The following is a 22,423-nucleotide window of genomic DNA, read 5'->3' as shown; positions in this document are numbered from 1 at the left end:
ATGTAATGCAGGCTGCTGTGTTGGGACCAAAAAAATGTATTTAAGCTTACTCATTTCTTTGTTCAGGGAAGTCAGACTGAGTCTGGCCCCCATGCATGCATGTATCCGCCAAGTTTAAAGGGAATGAATGAATAAATAAGCAATATGAATTTTTCTATCACCTAGCCTGTTGTTTCCTTCAACCAACTTTCAGGTTTAACAAGGGCAGGGACCATCTCATTTTTGCATTTAGTCAGTCAGTCAACAAGCATTTATTAAGCATTTACTGTGTGTCAGGCTAAGCCTTAGGGATAATAAAAAGGACAAAATCATGGTCCCTGGCTTCAAAGCGCTCACATCTTAATGGAGAAGACAACAGTGTAAATTACTAGGGAGATAGATAGAAAATATAGAAAGTGGTCAGGAGGTCATCTCAGCAGAAATGCACTGCCAGATGGACAGACCAGGGAAGGCCTTCTAGCAGAAGATGGCATTGAAGAGGAGCCTTGAAGGAAGCCAGAGAAAGAGAGGCAGAAGGAAGGATGGAAAGCATTCCGGGAATGGAGGACAACCAGTGTAAGGCATGGAAGCCAAAGGTGGGCATTATGCCTTACAGCATAACGGATACAAATAGCACAAAATGCTTAAAGGGTCACAAAGCCTTTCGTGTACAATATCACTTCTGACCCTCAAGATAACCCTATTAGGTAAGTGTTAAGGGCCTTGTTATCCCCATTTTACAGATGGGAAAATGGAGCCCGAGCTCAATTTTGGTATTTGAATCCCCAGTGCCTGACTCACTCCCTGACTCATGGTAGGCAGTTAATAAGTGCTTGTTGAATTAAATTAAACCCTTGAAGACACAAAAGCCTCCTTTATCTGTCTGTGTCTTCCCTTTAGCACCCAACAAAAGGCCTTTTCAAATGGGATATGCTCAGAAAATGTGTTAAATTGTCCAGAAAGAAAACACTTTGCACAATCTATAAATCATAGAGTAACCCAGTGAGGAAGAAATGGACCAAAAAAAAAAAAAGTGACAAGTAGAGAAGCGCAATTTAATAAAATCATTTCTTTTAAAAAAAACACACACACATTCTCCCTTTCTCAATGTTCTAAAGTGGGTGACATTAAAAGAACGGACTAAAAGCAGATGAGAGGCAGTTTATTCTGTGATCCAAACATAGAAGGCTACCATGCTCTGGGATCCTGAAGTCAATGAAAGAACACAATCAGTCCTTTACTACAAGCATAAAATTTTCAAGTATTTCTGGCCCTGACATCCTCTATGTCAAGGACCGTGATACCGACAATTTCCACCTTCCCAGCTCCTTTCTATCATCAGTAATTGGTCACAATAAGCTGGGGATGTGTGTCTATGTGTGTTGCAGAGGGATTCGCAAAGGCCCCCTTGGTGAGATACAGACACGGCACAGCTCTGCTCCCCCTGGTGACTTGTGTCTCAGTCAGAGTCATTCCCACCTCCATCGCTGCCTTTAAGACCACCAGTAGCCTAGGAAAGAAGGGAAGAGTTTTTGATGAGTCAGTAAGAGAAGAAAAACTTGAGTGGTGCCCTGGTAAACAGAAAACTTACTCCATTTTACAAACTTGAGATAAGACACCAAATGAGCAACATTTGAGTAAGGCAGGTTCAGAGAATCATATTATCTCAAATCTGAACAGGACCTCAGTGGTCAACCCAAGTAAGAATCTCTTTGACAACATTTGCCCACAAGTGGTCACTCAGTCCCTGTTGAAAGTGTAGCCCACTACACTTCTGGACAGCTGCTAACTCTAAGAAAGTCCTTCCGACCTCGAGCCCTGAAACCTGCCTCTGTGGCTCCTACTCCTGCCTTCTGGAGCCATGCAGAACAATTTTTCTTGTTGTTTTTAAAAATTTTGTAAGTTTTTTAAAATTCCAGACTTCACAAACAACAAATAAAATAGAATAGAAAATAAGGTTTGTACATGAAACTGTGAATTTCTATGCTGTACAGCTTGCTTTTCTTAATATATGAATTCGCCCATGATATATGATATATTCTAAGTATATAAGAGGTACAAACCAAGTGCTACATGAAGTCTGGGGAGGAAAGGTTCATTATTGAATGAAGGAATCAGGAATGTCATCATGAAGGTGACATTTGAGGTGGACCTTTTAAAGGCAAGTAGTGTAGTTGACTTAGAGTAGAAGGTACAAAAAAGAGATAAGGTTGGAAAGGTAGACTTAAAAACTTTTAAAAAAAATTCTGAACATAACAAACAACCAATACGATGGGCATTTCTACGTATAAAGTAGAAGAGAAGAAGAATTATGCATGAAACGCAGATCTCTATTGAATATAACTCACTTCTCCTCTCAAGGATAGCATAAATTCAACATGTAACTTTCAAAGCTGTCCTGCTTCTTTGTGTTCACCCATGTTACTTTCAAAGCTGTCCTGCTTCTTTGTGTTCACCCATGTTACTTTCAAAGCTGTCCTGCTTGTCTGAGTACCCTTCTGTTCTCTTCTTTAAAAAAAAGTGCTTCGAGAGCCTTTTGGCCACCCTGAATTTCTAAGCTCACTCTCCCAACTGCTCTATTGTGCAAAATTTAAAAAAAAAAAAAGAAGAAAAGGGAAAAAATATATATAGACAAACAAAACAAATTCCCACACTGGTTGTGTCTGAAAATATTCATTGCATTCAAGCAAGCCAAGTTCATGTCAGCAGCATAAATACTTGAAAACCATATAAAATGTCTTTCCTAAGCCTTCTCCTCTCCATGGTAACGTGTTAACATCTCCTCGACCGAGCCTCACCTGGGACGGTGCAACAGTAATGACAAAAGCAATAAAAAGCTACTAGCATTTTTATACAGCTTTTAAGGTTTTTAAAAAGTATTTTTTATATGCATTTCACACTTAGTCCTTCCAACAACCCTGGGAGGTGGGGGCTATTATGATCTCCATTGTACAGATGAGTAAACTGAGGCAGAGGTGAAGTGACTCATCCGAGGTCACACAGCAGGATCCAGACTCAGCACTCTTACCCACCCCCACATCACCGGTGCCTTCATTATCCCGGCCATTCTCTTTGGGATAAAGCCTAACCCTGCCTGTCCTAAAAGGCGTCCGAGCCGAGATGTGGTCTGACCGGAGCAACTACGACAGGACTGTCCCTTCAATCATTCTGCAGCCGATGACTTCACCTTCATGGACAGCATTAGCTTTTGGAGCCAGCATGTCCCACGTGACGCAGTGTTCATCCATAATGACCTTAAAGTTCATTAAAAACAAACAAAAAACTTGAGATCTTTTTCGTCAGAGTTGTTTACCGAACGTACTTCTTCCTTTATCCTGTATTTGGGAAGTTGAATTTTTGGGGGGGAAGTGATCAGGGTTAAGTGACTTGCTTAGGGTCACACAACTAGTGTCTGAGCCTCAGACTGGATTTGAACTCAGGTCCTTCTGCCTCTAGGGCTGGTGCTGTATTCAGCTGCCCCTGGGAGGCTGATTTTTTTTTGAACCCGAGTATAGAGCTTTACATTCATGCTTAAATTTCCTCTTACATTAGCCTTTCAAGATCTTTCCAGAGCCTGACCTTTTTCATCCAGTGTGTTTAGTTATTCCTTCTCAGCTTCATACCAGCTACTACTTTGACACTTGGATCATCTGTGGCTTCTTCAAGTCACTGATATTGTCCAGTAGTGAGGTCTTGCCTCACTAACTGGGCTGTTAGAATTTATCAAACACCAGGCTCATTTGTGTCTGCCTTCGTTTCTCTGTTTCTTATCCAGTATCAAGTTGTTACTACCACTTGTAATATAGTTTGATATCTGGTACTAACAGGCCCCTTTTGCTTTTTTTTGGCTTTGATTTCCTTGTGTTCTTTCAGATGAATTCTGTTATTATTTTTATTAGCTCTCTGAAGTAACCCTTTGGTAATTTGGCTGATATGGCACTGAAGAAGTAAGTTCATCTAGGCAATACTGTCATTTATATTTTATTGGCTCAGCTCATGCGGTATGAATTTATGGAAGACAGCTGTTCTGCAGAAAATGAGGAAAGGGGCAGTCTCAGAGCAACATAGGAAGATCTGTATGAACTGATGCCAAATGAAGTGAGCAGAACCAGGCAGACAATTTATGCTACAGTAACAATGGAGGGAAGACAAAACTCTGGCTTGGGGGCTTTGAGGAGGAAATGGGATTAGGTGACTTGCCCAAGGTCACACAGCTAGTAAGTGCCTAATTTGAATTCAAGTCATCACGACCCCAGGCCTGGTGCTCTGTCCACTAGACCACCCAGCTGCCCCAAGACAAACAATTCTGAAAGACTACTTAAGACCTCTCATCAATACAGTGGCCGAGGAAGGGTTCAATTCCTGAGGACCCATGATAAAGCATGATACTCCCCTCTTGACAGACAGGTAGTATGGACTCAGCATAGAGGAGGAGACATGTAATTTTTGGATATTTCCAAGATGGGAATTTATTTTGCATAACTATGCTTAATTGTTATAAGGGCTTTGTTTTTCTTTTTCTTTTCAGTGAGAAGTGGGAGTGGTGGGAAGGAAAGATGACAAATTTTGGCAATTTAAAAAAAATTATTTTTAATTTAAAATACAAAAAAAAATAAAATAGTGATAGGGTCTAGATCTCTGATTTCATGGATATAAGGAATTCCTGGATGAGGAAACTCTGCTGATGCAAGTTAGCACCTTCTATGTAATCTGGAGAGTTGCTTGGAGCAATGAGAGGTTGTGCCTTGTTTAGCCCACAACCACACACAGTTTCCTCATCTACAAAATTAAGAGATTTCATCTGATGACCTTGGAGCCCCATCTCTACATCCTCTCGCCCAAGGATTTATCAAGACCTACTGTGTGTAAGGCACCTTGCTATGTGCTTTGGGAACTGACCTCAGAGCTCATGATCGAGAAAGGGAGTAGACAGAAACACATACATCTATGATACAAGGTAGAAATGTGGAAGTATCCAGAGGAAGATATTAACTGAGAGCTGCGTGAATCCCGATTAGAGAGAAGACTTGGGGCCAGACGGGTAGGTGTACCGCTGTCACTCAAAGGGACCTAGCATAATGGCCTTATTTTCCATTTTTGTTAAATTTGTTACTCACAGCCTGGTTCCTCTCCTTCTTACATGGTGTTTACCTTGTGTGGTTGTGGGCTAAACAAGGCACAACCTCTCATTGCTCCAAGCAACTCTCCAGATTACATAGAAGGTGCAACTTGCATCAGCGGAGTTTCCTCCTCCAGGAATTCCTTATATCCATGAAACTGTAGAAGTGATGTGACATGGGGCAGCTAGGTCTCACAGTGAATAGAGAGAGCACCGGCCCTGGAGTCAGGAGGACCTGAGTTTGAATCCGGCCTCAGACACCTGACATACTTACTAGCTGTGTGACCTTGGGCAAGTCACTTAACCCCAATTGCCCTGCCTTCCCCCCTCCAAAAAAAAAAAAAAAGAAGTGGTGTAACTTGCCCAAGGTCACACAAAAACATGGCACATAGTAGGTTCTTAATAAATATTTATTGATCAATTCCATTATTCACACTCACGACTACTAATTCCAAATCCAGTTCTCTTTGCCTAAACCACTTTGTCTTCCTTATGCTTGTCAAAGAACAAAGACATGAATTAAATAGTCAAGAAGCAAAATTAAGCACCTACTACATAGAGGCAGCTCGGTGGTGCAGTGGATAAAGTACTGAGTCTAGAGTCAAAGAAGACCCGTGTTCAAATCTAGCTCTGTGACCATGGTCGAGTCACTTAATCACTGTCTGACTCAAGTTCCCCAATTGTAAAATGAGGATAATAACAGCACCTACCTCACAGGGTTTAACGGTCAAATGGGATAATATTTAAAAAGCACCTAACACAGTGCCTGGCATACAGTAAGCGCTTAATAAATGCTTATTTCATTCCATGTACCAGCCATTAGCAAAGCAGTCCCTGACCCTGAGGAGTTGACATGGGGTGGAAATGAAGAAGTACTCACAAAGTGTTCATAAAAAAGGACTTCCTGAAGAAGGAACCTAGAAGGGTAATCAACATTAGAAAGGGAGAGCATCCTAGGCATGGGGTATAGCCTGTGCAAAGACGTGGAGGTCAGAGATGGAAAGTTATGGATGGGGCACACAAGCAGGTCAAATGTGTGCGGGGTATTTCTCTCTTGCATTTAATAACTAATTATTGTATTAAGGACCAAGGTTTTCGCCCTTTTCTACTTCCTCATCCAGAAATCAACCAATGTGGGAAATCTGATTTACCTACCAGGCCAAGATCTTAACAGACAGTAAAAGAATTCTAAGTTTGGGCTAATGATGGCTGTATTACTGCTTGTAGTGTTTGCTCAGACAGGTCTGGGGAAGTGTTGATTCTCCCATTTGTCTTAACAAGTGATATGGAAATTGATGTCTCTGTTAACCAAAGTTTAGGTGTCACAGGTGTACCCCAAGACTCTCATTTTAATATGTAGCCCACCTCCCATTACAATATTCTTTCTCTTGTTGGCCCTCAGGTGAACCCCAAAATCAGAGTTGATTTTCACCCTCAAGTGAAAAAGCCTTTTCCATAAGACTTTATAAATATCGAAGGTTCAAGAGGTTCAGTCTAGAGCTCCTAGAGGACACTGAGACTGTTTTTGTTGACTGCTTTTTAGGCGTAGTCAATAAAACTGATCTTAATTTACCCAGAAATTTGGTCTCTCACAATTTTTTTAATCGTCCCAAGGGACATAATGTGTAAGCAGTTTGGAAACACAGGCTTTAAGCAGCATGTGCAGAGGTTTAAATGCCCAACGGAGGAATCTGTAGGCAGGAGGCAGTCCCAGAAGCTTCCTGAGCAAGAGAATGACACAGGAAGTTTCAGGGAGCCTAGGGCTAGATTTAGTGTTCTCAGACTCACTCACAGTATTTCAGGAAGCCACAATCCCCCACCCAAAGAGTCATTTTATGAAAATTTAGAAATTAGCTTCCTACTGGGGACTCCCCTGACCTTCTTACCTTCACATCCCCGGCATCTGCCTTGGCCTCAAGACAGCCAGCATCAAAGTCATGGTTTGGAAGAGTGTTCAGCCAGTTTGTCATGGAGTGCTCTTCCATCTCCGTCTTGATGATGGTGGGGTAGATATACTGCTCTTTGAACACAGTCATCTTCTCCTCCTCTTCCACCCAGTCCAGGGGTTCATGCAGCCCATCATTCCCGAAACGCCGATTGTACTGTTCGAAATGGACCCTCTCCAGGACGAGCCCGAGCCCTGGCGCTTTGGGGATATCCACTTTCTCCTCTCCCCAGCTGCGCTCCATCACGGACTCGGGCACATAGCCCTTCATGACGGCGATCACCAAGCCGATCATCTTCCGGATCTGGTGCATCATAAAACTCTGGCCCTTGACCTTGATCACGGCAAACTCCATGCCTTCCCGCACGAAGGGCGCCTCGCAGTGCATCTCCATGATGTAGCGCCTGGCGCTCGGCTCCTTGGGGCCCTTCTGAGAGGTGAAGTTGTGAAAGTTGTGGGTCCCCTTGTAGCCAGCCAGGAGCTGGTTGACTTTCTCCAGGGTCTCTGGGCTCAGGCGGTACCTCTCGTCCTGGACATCGTGGTCCTTGTGGGCAAAGGCAAACGTCGGCAGCATGTAGAAATAGGTTCTGGCATCACATCTGTTCTTTGAATTAAAACTCCCAGTGACCCTCTTCAACCCTGAGGAGGAATGATGGGAAATGAAGGGGAGAGGGGGAAAGAAACACTGAGATGTTAGGAACTGCAATGAGATTAAGAGCACAGACTTAGAGCCCGGGCAGCTCTCATCTACAGGCCCCTGCACGGGCTGTCCCCAGTGCCCAGAATGCATAGACTCAGAATCTATCTGATGCAAGAAGCCTTTCCTGATCCCCCCTCCCAAACTCTCGCGTATTTAACTCCTTTGTATGTGTGTATATCTTTCTGTTAATTTTACATTTGCAATTCTATGTGTGCTTGTTGTCTCCTCCAATTAGAATCTAAGTTCGTTGAGAGTAGGGATTGTTTCATTCTTTGTAGTGGTATATTCAGTGTCTGGCATAGAGCACACGGCATATGGCTTAATAAATACTTCTTGATCGACTGTGCTTAGAAATCATCCAGTCATAGAGGTAGCTGGTAGCGCAGTGGACGGAACACGCGGCCTGAGTTCCAATCCAGCCTCAGATGCTTACCAGCTCTGCGACCCTAAGTAAGTCACTTAAATGATGTTTGCCTCCCAATGGGGATGATAATAGCACCTACCTCTCAGGGCTGTTGTGAGGAGTAAATGCACTTAGCACACACAATGCCTAGCCCATAGAAGGCGTTATTATTCATCGTATTCTAGATTTAAGACTGCAAGAGAGTTCAGGCACCGGCTAATTCAGCCCCTTCATCACATAATCAAGAAAACTGAGACCAAGAGAAGGTGATTTACCTAACATCACAAAGGTGGTGCCTGGCAGAGCCAGGATTCGAACCTAGGTCTCCTGAGTTAAAATTGAGTATAATGGACACTGTGACCACACTGCTTCCTCAACCAAAAATTCAGTGAAAATGTATTAAGCATCTCCCACGTACAAAAAGCAGTATGCAAGTGTGCTCCAGAACCCCTGGACATACCCAAGATCCTTTCAGGGGGTCCTCGAGGTCCAAACTATTATTATAATAACATTAAGATATTATCTGGCTACAAAATGTTCCTCTGTTTGCCAAAGGCACAGCTGTATGAGGCCAGATTTTCTTCATATACTTCAACTAAAACAACATATCACAAGAGAGTAAAAGCAGAAACAGATAGAGAACCCAGCTGTCTTCTATTAAGCCAGACATTAGAGAGATCTTTGAGGCTCTGTAAAGCGATGCCATTCTTTTCACTAAATTTTTTTGTTTTGAAAAATAAAGTTGTTTCTTATAAAAAAATATGATTTGTGGTAACATGTAATGGGTTCGTTAACTTTAAATGAATATATTTTAAAATTTTATCAGTTTTTAATTTCTAATACAGTAAATGTCAATAACCCCCATATACAAAAGCTTTCTGGGGTCCTCAATCATGTTTAGGAATGGAAAGGGGCTCCTGAGACCAAACATCTTGAACTGCTTGGTGCTGAGATAGGAGAGCTTGCCTGATAGAACTGAGCGCTCTCTTACTAGCTGTGTGGCTCTCCCTGACTTCCCCAATTTGAGCCTCAGTTTCCTCATCTGTAAAAGTTGGGTTGGACTAGATGACATCTAAAGTGCCTTCTAATGTCGTGATCCTATAAACCGTCTGAGCCTCCAAGGGGTGAGGGCACATCTTGATGGAGAAAGATCCAAACCCTGGAGTTCCCCATGCTGATAAAGATCAGTGCATGTTCTAGACATGCAAAATATTAGTTTGTGGTTTTTTTTAAGATGTCATATTCTCTGCCCAGATGCACAGATAATCATTATACAAAATAGAGTGTAACGGAGGCAAGGAAATCCCCAGAGTCCTATACGGAAGAGAGGAAGAAGCAGTTACATAACACCTACTATGTTCAGGCACTGTGCTAAGCTCTTCATGATTATTATCTTATTTGAGCTTCATAACTAGCCCAGGAGGTAGGTACTATGATTATCCCCGTTATACAGATGAGGAAACTGAGGCAGATAAAGGTGAAGAGACTTGCTCAGGGTCACACAGCTGGAATGTGTCCGAGGCTGGATTTGAATTCAGGTCTTCTTCACTCCAAGGGCAGCTAGGTGGTGCAGTCAGGAAGCCTCACCATCCTGAGTTCAAATCCAGCCTCAGACACTAACTGCATCTTGTCAAAACCATAATGGTACTGAGAAGTTGGCTTGTCCACAATTCACCTCTGATTGTCATCTTAGCTATAATTCAATAATACTGGTGCTGGAAGGGGACCTTAGCGCTGGGTCACCTAATCTAACCTCTTCATGTATTTGTTTTTTAACTCATTTAGTAAATTAATCCAGTAATTAACGGACACATTAACCAAGTCTAAGAGTGTATTTAATGTTCTATACCCATAGTCCCCCACCTCTAAGAGGTACATGAAGCCTCAGACAAGTCCTCCACCTTCTTGGTTCTTACCTAGGATCCTGATATGAGATGGAAGGTGACTATTAATCTTTTCCAAAATGTTGTCAATGAGCCACACCTTCAGGGATACAATCTGGCCAGCAGCAGACACACCCTGGAGAGGAGACACCAATTAGAACAGCTAGGGGCGGGGAGGGGAGGGGACACACAGACAAGCAGGATGGTGGTGTTGGAATTCTCATGTAAAATTTGAATTAGCTCTACATCTCTGGAGGTGGGGACTGGAGAGATAAACAGAAGTCCAGGGAAGGGCTCCATTTCAAAGTGCCTCTAACAAGACTACTGAGTATTCACAGCCGGAGTCCCATGCCCAGGGATTTTTTTCCCCTTCAAAAAAAAAAAAGAAAGAAAGAAAAAACTAGACAAGAATGAGACCCACAGGTCTGACTCTCTCTTTCTCCAAACTGCTAAGGGCCCCTGTGCCGGATACAAGGGTGACACAGTAGTTTGGAAAAGTGGGATACCTTACTTTAACCTCTCTGAATAACACTTTTCTTTTTTATAGGTAAGCATGTCTGAAATTCATTCAGTCTTCCAAGGTGACCCCGGCATGGGCAATTGACTAATTAAAAAAAAAATTATAAAAAGAACTTCTAATCCAAAATGAGATAACTGACTTGGTCATTAGCTTCTAACCACCATCCTGACAGTTAATTAAAAAGGGACAAGAGGGTTTGGGTTTTTTTAAGCTTAATCAGATCAAAGGTGAATAAGGTAATTTGAGGGTGAGCAAGGTTGTCTTGGGCATAGTTCAAACGTTAAGTAAACTTCACCCCACCCACATCCCAGGGCAATTTGCCAAAAGGTCAACCTTTCCTCTTGTAATTACCTTGACCTGGGTAACCCCACTTTCCAGAGAAACTTGATTTAAAAGGTCAAATCTTATCAATTTAAACTATAGTAGTAACTCCTACCTTCATGGGACTGAGACTACTTCCTTTGCCTGGGAATGGTGGTCTTGTGACACTGGCTGTGGGTAAGGGGGTTTCAGAAAGGGAGGTTCAACGGATGTAATCTCATTTCTCACTATGTCATTGATAGCCAATCAGAAGAAGACGCACCTATGCTGTTCACGATTTTGAGCTGTCATCTTGTGGATTGTTATAAAAGACCCTGTCTGCCCTCACTCAAGGTCTTTGGCTATTGAGAGGACATTGACCCGATTTATTGATTACTGCTAGTCTAACTAATAAATTTATCATGCTCCAAACTTTGTCTTTCAGTTTACTTTAATTTCAATCATGATAATATAAATGCCAAGGAGTTCAAAGAAAAGGAGGAAAAGTCTCACATGTACAAAAATACATTTTTCCCATAATAGAAGACAACGGTGGTGACCACGGATTAGGAGAATGACTGAAAAAACCATGGCATGTGTAAGTAATGGAATGTCACTGTGCCAAGAGAGACAATGAACAAAGACTTGTAGGAACCGATGTAGAGTGAAGGAAGCAGAGCCAAAGGAACAGCACCCACAATAACATAAGTAAAACTAACATAAAAGTCCAGTGAACTAGGAATCAGTGGAATGAGTCCAGATGACTTTCAGGGAGAATAAATTTTCCCACTGAAGAAGCATGCTTCCCACCTCCAGCTAGGTCTCAATTAGTACAAGTGATGAATCCTGTGAAGGGGCTTAATTCTCCCAGCACGTTTCCACTGGGCTGGAACCAGTGACTATAGTTTACGTGATTGACTTCGAAGAGTGAGAATCTGAATGCATGAGACCAATCATGGGTCTGAATCAGAACTTCACTGTGGTCTCAGATTTTTTTTTCCCAAAGTGTTGACTGATTTTGCTGGAATTTTTTTCCTCTTCTTCTTTTTATTTTTTATTTTTAGATTTTTTTTGTTTGTGGGAGAGGGAGAATTGAGGTGATATCAATAAAAATCTAATTCTTTAAAAAAAAAAGTCCTTTTAGGAGAAAGGTGGGGGATCATAGGTGCACAATGAGAAATAGATTATCAAACATAACCAATGCACTGCTGAGTTTTCCCTAATAGCTAGGTGACAAAGTGGATAGAGTGCTGGGTCAAAAGCTTAGAAGATTTGAGTTTAGATTTGACTTCAGATACTTACTAGGTTACCAGTCTCAGATACTTAACTGTCTGAATAACACCTTTCTTTTAAATAAGTAAGAATCGGATGTGGGCTGCAAGCCTACAGTTCTTTCAATGTTCCCAAGGAACCTACATATGTGGCAAGTTGCTTACTATGTTTGCCTCAGTTTCCTCATCTGTAAAAAGGGGATGACAGAGTAACAGCAACATTGTGCAATGATCAACTTTGGTAGATTTGGCTCTTCTCAGCAATATAATGCTCATGATGGAAAATAGCATCCGCATCCCAAAAAGTCTAAATGCAGATCGAAGCATCAGCTTTGTTTTTTCCCCTTTTATTCTGCTTCTTCTTTCATAACACGACTAATGCGGGAATATGTTTCATATGATTTTACATGTATAACATATCAGATTGCTTGCTGTCTTGGGGATGAGGGAGGGGAGAGATGGAGAAAAAAGTCTGAAACTCAAAATCTTATAATGCTGAAAACTTTCTTTACATATAATTGGAAAAAATAAAATACTGGTTTTTTTAAAAATAGAGATGATAATAGCACTGACCTCCCAGGGTTGTTGTGAGGATTGAATGAGTGAATGTTTGTAAGGCATTTAGCACAATGCCGGACACACAGTAGGCGTTATAGAAACGTTAGCTATTATTATCAATTGCATTTCCGTCACAAGGGAGAGCTCTGGTTGGCGGTTAGGGAAGTGACATGGATTTTTTTTAAAGAGCATCGGTTTTTTGAAGGAGAGGAGGATACCTTGTCTGTGCGTGCACACCTCTGAAAGGACATTTTCTTCATATCTTCTCCATGGTTCTCCGGGATGCAGCCGGACTGAACAAGGGCGGACACCAAGTCATCCTCGATAGTCTTGAATTGGGAGGACCCCAAGTTCCTCTGAGAAAGGGAGGGACATGTTTTATTTTCTACTGTTGATACAAAGCAACATAGGGTTATAGCAATACAGGGTAAAGGTCCTACTGTGAGCTAAAAAATGAAATGTTTGAAGATTGACTATCAGGTCAAATATGCTGAGGGATCACTCACATTTTCCTTAAGTATGGAGCATGAGAAAGTCTGATGGTGTTTACTTTCAAACCGAACATCAAACTCCCTCAACCTAGAGGCCAGCTGAAATTCCAAACTCCCGAGGACACCTCAAACCACTCCTGGCCAAAGCTGCCTAGGCCTGGAGCCCATGAGACCACCCTCAAAGGGGAAGGGCCTCCTCCCATTCCTCCAGTTCCACCATCTTTCTCAAATACTCAAAGATCTGTGATTGATTTCATCAGTTTGGGGCACCTACGTCGGTCCCAATCCTTCTATGCCTCTGTAGATAAGTAGAAGTGTACAGAATGATTGAACTTTTGTTTCCACAGAAATCATGGGATACACGATTTGTGAAACTTAGGAAGGCTAATGAAGGAAATAAACTGATGGGAGAGAGAGTAGCTGGGGAGGTGGAGAGCAGACATTCCCTTTTTTGTTCTCCCAAAATGCCTTTTTCCTGCAAGGCCAGGTGAAGCCCCATTAAGGATGAGGCCCATTAACCCAAGACACAGTCTTAAATAATGGGACTTTTCTTATGTTAATATGGGCAAAACACTGACATCCTGAGTAGGAATAGTCCAGAAAAGTATTTAGGGCCAGGGGCGGAGGGGGGTTTTTAGGCTGTAAACTCTGCAGTGCCCACTAAGGGCAGCTAGATGGCACAATGGACAGAGCACCAGCCCTGGAGTCATAAAGACCTGAGTTAAAACCCAGCCTCAGATAGTGAGTGACCTTGGGCAAGTCACTTACCCCCATTTGCTTCAGTTTCCTCATCTGTGAAATGAGCTAGAGAAGGAAATGGCAAACCACTGCGGTATCTTTGCCAAGAAAACCCCAAAGGGGTCACAGAGTGTTGGACATGACTGAAACAACTCAACCACAACATATCTATATATCTGGATATATTTTAATATTTACTATTTATATGTTGAATATCTAACATAATAGAATGGATATTTTTAATATTTATGCTATATTAATATGTATATAGGGGCTTGTATTTGAAATATCCATCCAGATAGTGTATATGTTATATAACAAAATATAAAATATTTCATATGCCGTATGTTACTGTGGGGATGAAAATGAATAAAGGCAGACTGAGGTTCAAAATTTCTGAACTTTATCAGTTTATTAACAAAGCCAGTAGAAATGACCACCTCAGCTCCACCAAATGACCTCCCAGTGAGGACAGACCAGGTCTTTTAATCCTAGACATGTCTTCCTTCTGACTGACCTGATGGTCCATCATTTGGGCCTCCCCTGGCAAAGGTAAGCCAATACTGCTGGTCAGTGGACATTTTAATGAGATTCACCTCAGCCCTTCCCTGTTCATAAAATGGGGAATAATCATCCGATAATAGGAGTGTGCAGCAGCTTTGGTGGAATCAACTAGAACTGGGGTTGAGTGGGTGGTGGGTGAGGTTACCACCCACTGTTCTATAGAAATGCCCAGGCCTCCTAGAGGAAAGGGTGGAGGTAATCATAAGACAAAAGTCTGACCTTCTGGCAAGTTTCTCCAGAAATTGTAGGTGAAGTTAAAAGAGTAAGGACGTCAGACTCACAGATGGTAAGAGAGGATTAAACTGATTACTGCTAAAGTCTTAAAAATAGAATTAACATAAATGTATAATTTTACATTATACCAGATTATATATTACATATGCGCTATATTAATAATATACTATATGTTATATTATCAATATAGAGTATGTGTAATATTACGTAATATATTATATAACAAAACCCCCAAATAGGGTCATGTAGAGTCAGACACGACTAAACTAAATATATACATATATATACATATATATGTATGATATGTGTTATGTATCATATTTCTAGATAGCTCTCATATACCTGTCCCTATACGTGTGTGTGTGTGTGTATGTGTGTGTAGAAGTTTTTGGTGTTCAGTTATTTCAGTTGTGTCCGACTGTTCGTGACCCCATCTAGGATTTTCTTGGCAAAGATACTGGAGTGGTTTTCCATTTCCTTCTCCAGGAAACTGAAGCAAACAGGGTTAAATGACTTGCCCGGGGTCACACAGCTACTAAGTATCTAATGCCAGATTTGAACTCAGGAAGGTGAGTCTTCTTGACTCTAGGCTCAGCTATCTCTGCTCTATGGCGCCCCCCAGCGGTCTTGCTTAGCACATAGGAGGTGTTTAATAAATGCTTATGGACTGACCTCAGGAAGGATGGGTGGGTAGGGACAGAGTGGCATGGAATGGACAGGACTGATTCATTCCAGGACATGAGGCATTCCTGGTAGAAAGGCCACTGTCCTTAGAGGATTGAGGGCTGTCTCTGACACCAGCTGTGTGACCAGAAAAGTTGGTTCACCACCAAGCCTGTTTTTTCATCTGTAAAATAAGTAGGGTGGGCTCTAAGGTCCCTTCCAGCTCTCGATCTGTGATCCTACATGGTCCTATGTGTGACCTACAACCTTCCCCCGGAAGCCTGAGCCCCACCCTCTTAGGTCTGGTTCAGAGTACATCAAGCATCTGTGACTTTATCAGCACAGGGACTCCCTCCACCAATGCAAGCTGCAACCCCTCCATGCCTCAAGGGCCTCTGACCATTTTCAGAGACTCTGGAGGTGAAGACATCTGTGGCCCAATGGCTAATGCCTGGTCACAAATCTCTCTGCGTCCTCAAGGGACCCACCATGCAAGGCTAGGGCTCCAGATCACTCCAGACCAAAGGGACCTGCCAGAGGCTAGTACTGCCTCCTAAAGCCCCACCAGGGTCACCTCCAGGTTATGGGGCTGCATCCAATGCAACACAGAACGCCAGTGTTGGAGAAGACCCGAGGGGCCAGGCAGCCCAACCTGGAACCTCAACCAGATTCGAATCTGCAGCCTACCCAAAAACTGACCATCCAGCCCTTGCTGACTTCTGGTGAGTGAGGGAGGCAGGGAGAGAGAAAGAGAAGTATGCAGTGGGGAGGGGGTACCTCCTCCGAGGGATCCTAATGGTTAGGAAGTTTTTCCACCATCACCTCAAAAATAAATCTGCCTCTTTACAATTTCTACCCCTTGATTCTAGTTCTGCCCTCTGGTTCTCCATGTAATATATGGCAAGGATCTGTGACTCCATCAATGCAGCCACTCTCTTTACCAATGCAGATAGTGACTCCTCTATGCCTTAGGCCAAGGATTCTTTACCTGGCATCCATGAACATGTGTTTTCCTGTGGACTTTCTCTCCCAATGCCACAGCAACCTTCTCATCCTAAAAGTTCACTCCGCCCCTGCTGCCCTTTCCCACTGACTGCGACTGATAAGGGAAGTGCCAAGGCCAGCTCGGCCATGTCTTCATTCCTCTTGACTTTCTGGGCTCTCTTCACCATGCCCCGCCTCAGAGAGCACTTCTTCAGCTCCCTTCAATATGCTGTTTTTCCCCCAACGGATTATAAGCTTTTTGAGGGCAGGGAGTCTTTCTGCTTGGCCTTGGTAAGATATTTGGCACTCAAGTGAGCCTTTAACAAAAGCTTCTTGACTTCACTTAATACACTGATTGACAACTATATTTCAACATAATAGTTTTCCTTTGCGATCCTATGTATTTTATTTGATGCATTTAAAAACCTTATTCTGAGAAGGAGCCCACAGGTTTCTCATCTTCTACAGGAAGCCTTTCCCAACCCCTCTTAACTTTAGCGCCTTCCTTCTTTTAATCATTTCCTATTTATCTTGTATAGAACTTGTTAGTGCACAGCTGTTTACATGTTGTCTCCCCCATTGGACTGTAAGCTCCTTGAGGGCAGGCACTGTCTTTTGCCTCCTTTTGTAACCCCAGCACCTAGCACTGAACCTGGCAAAATAAATTTAAATGACTGAATGACTGCTTCCTCTCCCTACCTATCCGTCGGGCACATAGGGTCCAGAGGGTAAAAGAAAGATCAGGAAGCATTGTCTTGGGGCAGCTAAGTGATGCAGTGGGTAAAGCACAGGCCATGGAGTCAGACACTTACTAGCTGTGTGACCCTAGGCGAGTCACTTAACAAAAGAGGAGGAAGAGGAAGAAAAGAAGGAAGAGGAGGAGAAAGGAGAGGAAGAAGAAGAAGAAGGAAGAAGAAGAAAAGGAAGAGAAAAAAGAAGAACAGGAAGAGGAGGAAGAAGGAGGAGAGGAAGGAGAGAAGGAGAGGAGGACAGGAGGAAGAGAAGGAGAAGAAGAAGCAGCAGCATTGCCTGGAAGATGACCTTTGGCCATCGGGAGCCACATCAGATCCTTCTCCCAAGTCACTCTCCCCCAAATAAGTGGAGACAAACATTATCTCATATTCTTCCCCTTTCCACTAGTTTTATTTTCTCCAGTCAAAACATCTGTATTGGAGTAAGATGTTCTAACATTTTCTTTAATTTTTTTGTTGTTTAAACATTTTTAAACACATTTTTTGATGGACCTGTGATTTCATTGGGATGGGGAGCTCATGGGAGGAGACTCTCTGCCAAAGCGGGTCATCGCTTTCGTGCCTGGGCAGGTGAGAGGTCCGGGCACTTGCCCAGGATCACACAGCTAGGTACGGCCTCTGAAGCCAGCTCTCAACACTATCCACCTGCCTTTTGGAAATCAGAGTCTTACAGTATAAACCCACAGGAATCAGACAGCAGAGCCACCCCCACGCAGTGGGCAGCCAGGACACACACATACCTGCATCCCATGGTAACCTTTCCCAGAATAGGCCATCAGCAGCACAATCTTCCTTTTGGGGAGTTTTTTACTGTGCTCCTCCTCTTCCTCATTGTTCTTCAGCCTCTTAGCTTGGGGTTCAGTTTCCTCCCACTTCTTCAGGCCCCGATCCTTGCTTCCCCTAACCTTGTTCCCTGGCTCCTCCTTGGCCACAGCCGCAGGCTCGGCCTTCACGGGCACAGCTCCCAGGTGCTCAGCCATGAGGGTCTGTCTGCAAAGAGCCAAGCAAAGGCGGTTAGGAGCAACTGGATGGGGGCATTGGTGGGAACAGTAAAGGGGCAAGGGCAACACTGGGCATGGCCCACTACCTGAGATAGCGTAGCTCAGAGCACAGCAGAGGCAGCGCCGGGCGAGTCCTACAGGCAGTTTGCTGGGCTACAGCCTCAAGCTTCAGGAGGGAAGCTCCCATGGAGAGGAGAGGGGACCACACTCCTGGCTCTGGTTACCTCGGCCACCAGCTACAAGGGCACATGGAGAGGGAAAGGAATTAGTCAACCAGCATTTGTTAGACACCTACTGTGTGCCAGGTAGTGCTTGTGCTAAGAACCGGGGATAGAAAAGCACAAACAAGAAGGAAAAGGCAGCCCCAGCTCTCAAGAAGCCCCCAGTCTATGTGGGAGACAATAATAAAAGGATAAAATGGAGATAATCGCTGAGGGAAGGTGCCAAGGACCAGGAAAGGCTTCTTGCAGAAGGTGGAATTTTAGCTGCGAATTAAAGGAAGCCAATCAATCAGCATCTATGAAGCACCTACTATATGCCAGGCATTGTGCTAAACGCTAGAAGCCAAGAGGCAGAATGAGGAGGGGGCATCCAGACACAAGGGGCAGCCAGGGAAACGCTCGGCATCTAGAGATGGAGGGCTGTTTGTGGAACAGCCAGGTGTCTAGTCACGGGGTCCAGGAGCTATGTCCTGGAGGGGAGCATTAGTAACTGGAGACAGAGGGCTGGGGGCAGGAGGAGGTCAGAGGGCAGCGGTGCAGAGTGAAGAAAAGAGTGGGAGGAAAGGAAGTGGAGGCACAGACCAAGGGTGTCCCAGCTCCCAGTGTCCCTCTCCTCTCCAATCCATCCTCCAGCAAGCAGCCGAGAGACAGAGACACAGAGACAGAGAGAGAGGGAGGGGTAAAGGGAAGGGAGAAGGAAGGAGAGAGAGAGAGACAAACAGAGACAGAGAGAGGGAGGGACGGGCAAAGGGGGGGAAGACAGAGACAGAGAAACAGACAGAGACAGAGAGGGAGGGGAAGAAAGGGGGGAGAGAAACAGAGAGACAGAGATAGAGAAGGAGGGAGGGGTAAACGGCAGGGAGAAGGAAGTGGGGAGAGAGAAAGACAGAGACACAGAGAGGGAGGGGAGGAGAGAGGGAAAGGGGCAATGGGGAAAGAGAAGGAGGGAGAGAGAGAAAGACAAAGAGACACAGAGAGACAGACAGAGATGGCGGGGAGGGAGGAGAGAGGGAAAGGGGGAATGCGGAAAGGGAGGGAGACAGAGAGAGAGAGAGAGACAGAGACACAGAGAGACAGAGACAGAGAGGGAGGGAAGGGTAAAGGGAGGGGAGAGGGAAAGGCAGAAAGGGGGAAGAAGAAAAGAGAGAGACAGAGACAGAGAGGGAGGGAGGGGTAAAGGGGGAGAGGGGGAAGAAAGAGAGAGAGACAGAGAGAAATATGTCCATGTGCGTATGAACACATATATGCCCATGTGCCACTTGATGTGCGTATATACAACATGCAAATATATGTACATATATAAATGTTTAAATTTCTATAAATACGATGCATATCATTGCTCACAATAAATATAAAACTATAACTATACACACACAGAGTGTGTGTGTGTGTGTGTGTGCGCGCGTGCTCAGACTTGTGCTTCCAGTGGATATGTATGTGTGTACACACCACATCCTTCAAGCACAAGTCTCAGTATATTTATTAGATGGATAGACAGACAGACAGACAGACAGACAGACAGACAGACGCGTAGGTAGGCAGATAGATCCCCTCCAAGCACAGGTCTGAGTCTATTTTATTAGACAGACGATGGATGGACAGACATGTAGGTAGGTAATAGATATCCTTCCAGCACAGGTCTGACTATGTCTCTTCCCCACATTTCCTCTAGGATAAAATACAAACTTCTCTGGCATTTAAAGCTCTTTACTCTCTGGTCCTAACCTGTCTTTCCAGACTTCATTACATATCTACACCTCTTCCTCCTCCTCCTCCTGCACACACTAGAGAACCCCCCCAGATCAGCCTACTTGCTGCCCTGGACACCGCACTGCACTTCCAGCCCCTTGGAATCCTTGGGTCCCTTGAAGGTGCAGCTTAAGCGACCTTGGTGAACCAGGACTTGGCGGCTCTGCCCAGTCTCCAGCTCGCCAAACTTGCTTTGTACGCAGTATGTAATTACCTTTGTCTCCCCCATCCAAATTTAAGCTTCTTGATAGAGATTTTTTTCATTTCTGCCTTAGCATCCCCAGCACCTCCCACGGTAGCAAGCTCTGTTAACCCCCCTGGGGCCTCGGTTTCCTCATCTGTAAGATGATGAGTTTGAACCAGACAGGTTCCCTTAATGCTTGCGGAATTGTATCTCCTGACTTCCTCTGCCCCATCCCCTAATGACTTCGGCCCCTGACGTGACCACCCCTCTACCTCTGTGAGAAGGGATGCGGTGGAGAGACAACCGGACTCAGAGGCAGGAGGACGCTGGTTCAGGTCTCAACTCAAAACACTACAATCCTCAGCAAATCACTTAACTGCCCTGGGCCTCGGTTTCCCTCTCTGTAAAATGGGAGTAACAGCACCTGTTTCCCAAAACCGTGGCATCAAATCAGTGAACACGAGTAAAGTGCTAGGGAAGCCCTGAAGCCCTTTATAAATGCTGGCTACTGTTATCACTACAATTGTTAGAATCTTTAAATATCCTAAACCCCTCCGGAAATGGCTTTTAAAAAGATGAGGGATTACTAGGGATCAATGATGATGAAAGGTGATTATCTAAATACATGTGATATGTACATGTATGTGCGTGTCTGTGTTAATAAACCCCTGATCTAGATGCACCTCCTCCTGAAGGGAGCATTTATTAATCACTTACTGCATACTGGAAAACGCATTTATCAAGCACTTACTGCCTAGGGAGAAGCGGTGTTTAATTGCTTATTGTGCGTTGGAGCATTTATTAAAGCACTTACTGTCTAGGGAGAAGCAATAATTGATCGCTTACTGTGTACCGGACCTTCCTGACCCCATTGGGGTTTCCTCCGCCAAGACTGCAACTCATTTTACAGACCTGGCAACTGAGGCCAATAGGGTTAAGTCACTTAAATGACCTCCAGGCCCGGCGCTGTACCCGCAGCGCCACCTATCTGATCCTACTGTGTACTGGAAGTGCATTTATTAAGCGCTTACTGGCTACAAAGGAGCAAGGACTGGTTACTGTATGCCGGGTATACAATGCAAAGTGGCATTAACAAGGGGATTAATACGCGACGCCCCCAACTTCATCACGATCACATTTTAAAAATTGGGGTCACCCGCCGTCGGGACTCGAACCCAGATCTTCGCGACCCCGGGGCGGCACGCGGAGCCCTCCAGCGGGCCCCGGCGGCGTCCGGGGTCCGGCTCCCCCACCCACCCCACCCTGCCGGTACGTCGCAGAGCCTGCTCTCCCCCCTCCCCTCCCCGCGCCTCCCGCTCAGCGCGCAGCCACCCCCTCGGCCCCCGCCTGCGCAGCCACGTGCGCCCCTCCTCAGCCCCCACCGCCCCGTACACCACCCCTCGCCCCCGCCCCACTTACGGAGCTGCGCGCGCGCCGAGCGGTTCAAGACCACGTGGGCTCCCAGACATCCCGGGAGCGCGCATGGAGGGGCGGGGCCTAGCGAAGGAGGCGACGGCGGCCGGGTAGGGACAATATTATCAAAACGCGCTGCAAAAGTGGACTAGGAATGAAGAAGACGAAGGAGAGGGGGATTCCCTGGGATTAGAAGAAACCACAGTCATGTTGCAAATGAGGAAACTGAGACCCAGAGAGGAGAAGGGATTCCCCCGAAAATAATAATATTATCACCAAAATGATAAAGCTATCATTTCTATCGCGCTCTAGAGTTTGCAATGATCTCATTTGATCCTCAGAAACGACCCTGCCAGGGAGGCGTTGCTGTTATTATACCCACTTTACGGATGAGGAAACTGAGTCCCAGAGAAGCGGCGAAGTCAGACCGCCCACCTCTGTTAAGTGCATGCCGTGTGACAAGCATTGGGATGACCCTGCCTTCAGGGATCTTGCATTCCAACGGGAGAATGAACAAGTTCTCGGCACAAACTAAGTGCAAAGAAGAAATACACTGAGCAAGTGAAAGGCTATCTCCGAAGTAAAGGTCCTGAGCCGCTGGGGGCGCCAGGGTGCACAGAGCGCTGACGTCTGCTACTCAGGCTAGCTGTCACCTCAGACAGCTCACTTAACCTCGAGTCCTCCGCTCTAAAGTGGGCACGGTTCTTACTGCTTTACTCCATTGTGTCCAACTCCTCATGATCCCACGGAC

General features: G+C 44.7%; 1 protein-coding gene across 1 annotated transcript; it reads right to left on the bottom strand.

Moving 5' to 3' along the window:
* Nucleotides 1–1,014: 1,014 nt before the first annotated feature.
* Nucleotides 1,015–21,726, bottom strand: PUS1 (pseudouridine synthase 1). Its single transcript, XM_036748808.1, has 7 exons — nt 21,679–21,726; nt 18,192–18,341; nt 17,845–18,094; nt 12,897–13,034; nt 10,063–10,165; nt 6,985–7,682; nt 1,015–1,489 (listed from the first exon to the last, which is right to left on the bottom strand). Exons 2-7 carry the CDS (start codon nt 18,290–18,292, stop codon nt 1,439–1,441), a joined length of 1,341 nt encoding a protein of 446 aa, XP_036604703.1. The 5' UTR covers nt 18,293–18,341; nt 21,679–21,726; the 3' UTR covers nt 1,015–1,438.
* Between the last annotated feature and the right edge of the window lie 697 nt (nt 21,727–22,423).

Source organism: Trichosurus vulpecula, chromosome 1 (genome assembly GCF_011100635.1).
Source record: "Trichosurus vulpecula isolate mTriVul1 chromosome 1, mTriVul1.pri, whole genome shotgun sequence".
NCBI classification, from domain to species: domain Eukaryota; kingdom Metazoa; phylum Chordata; class Mammalia; order Diprotodontia; family Phalangeridae; genus Trichosurus; species Trichosurus vulpecula.
This window is presented reverse-complemented; position numbering and strand designations above follow the sequence as displayed.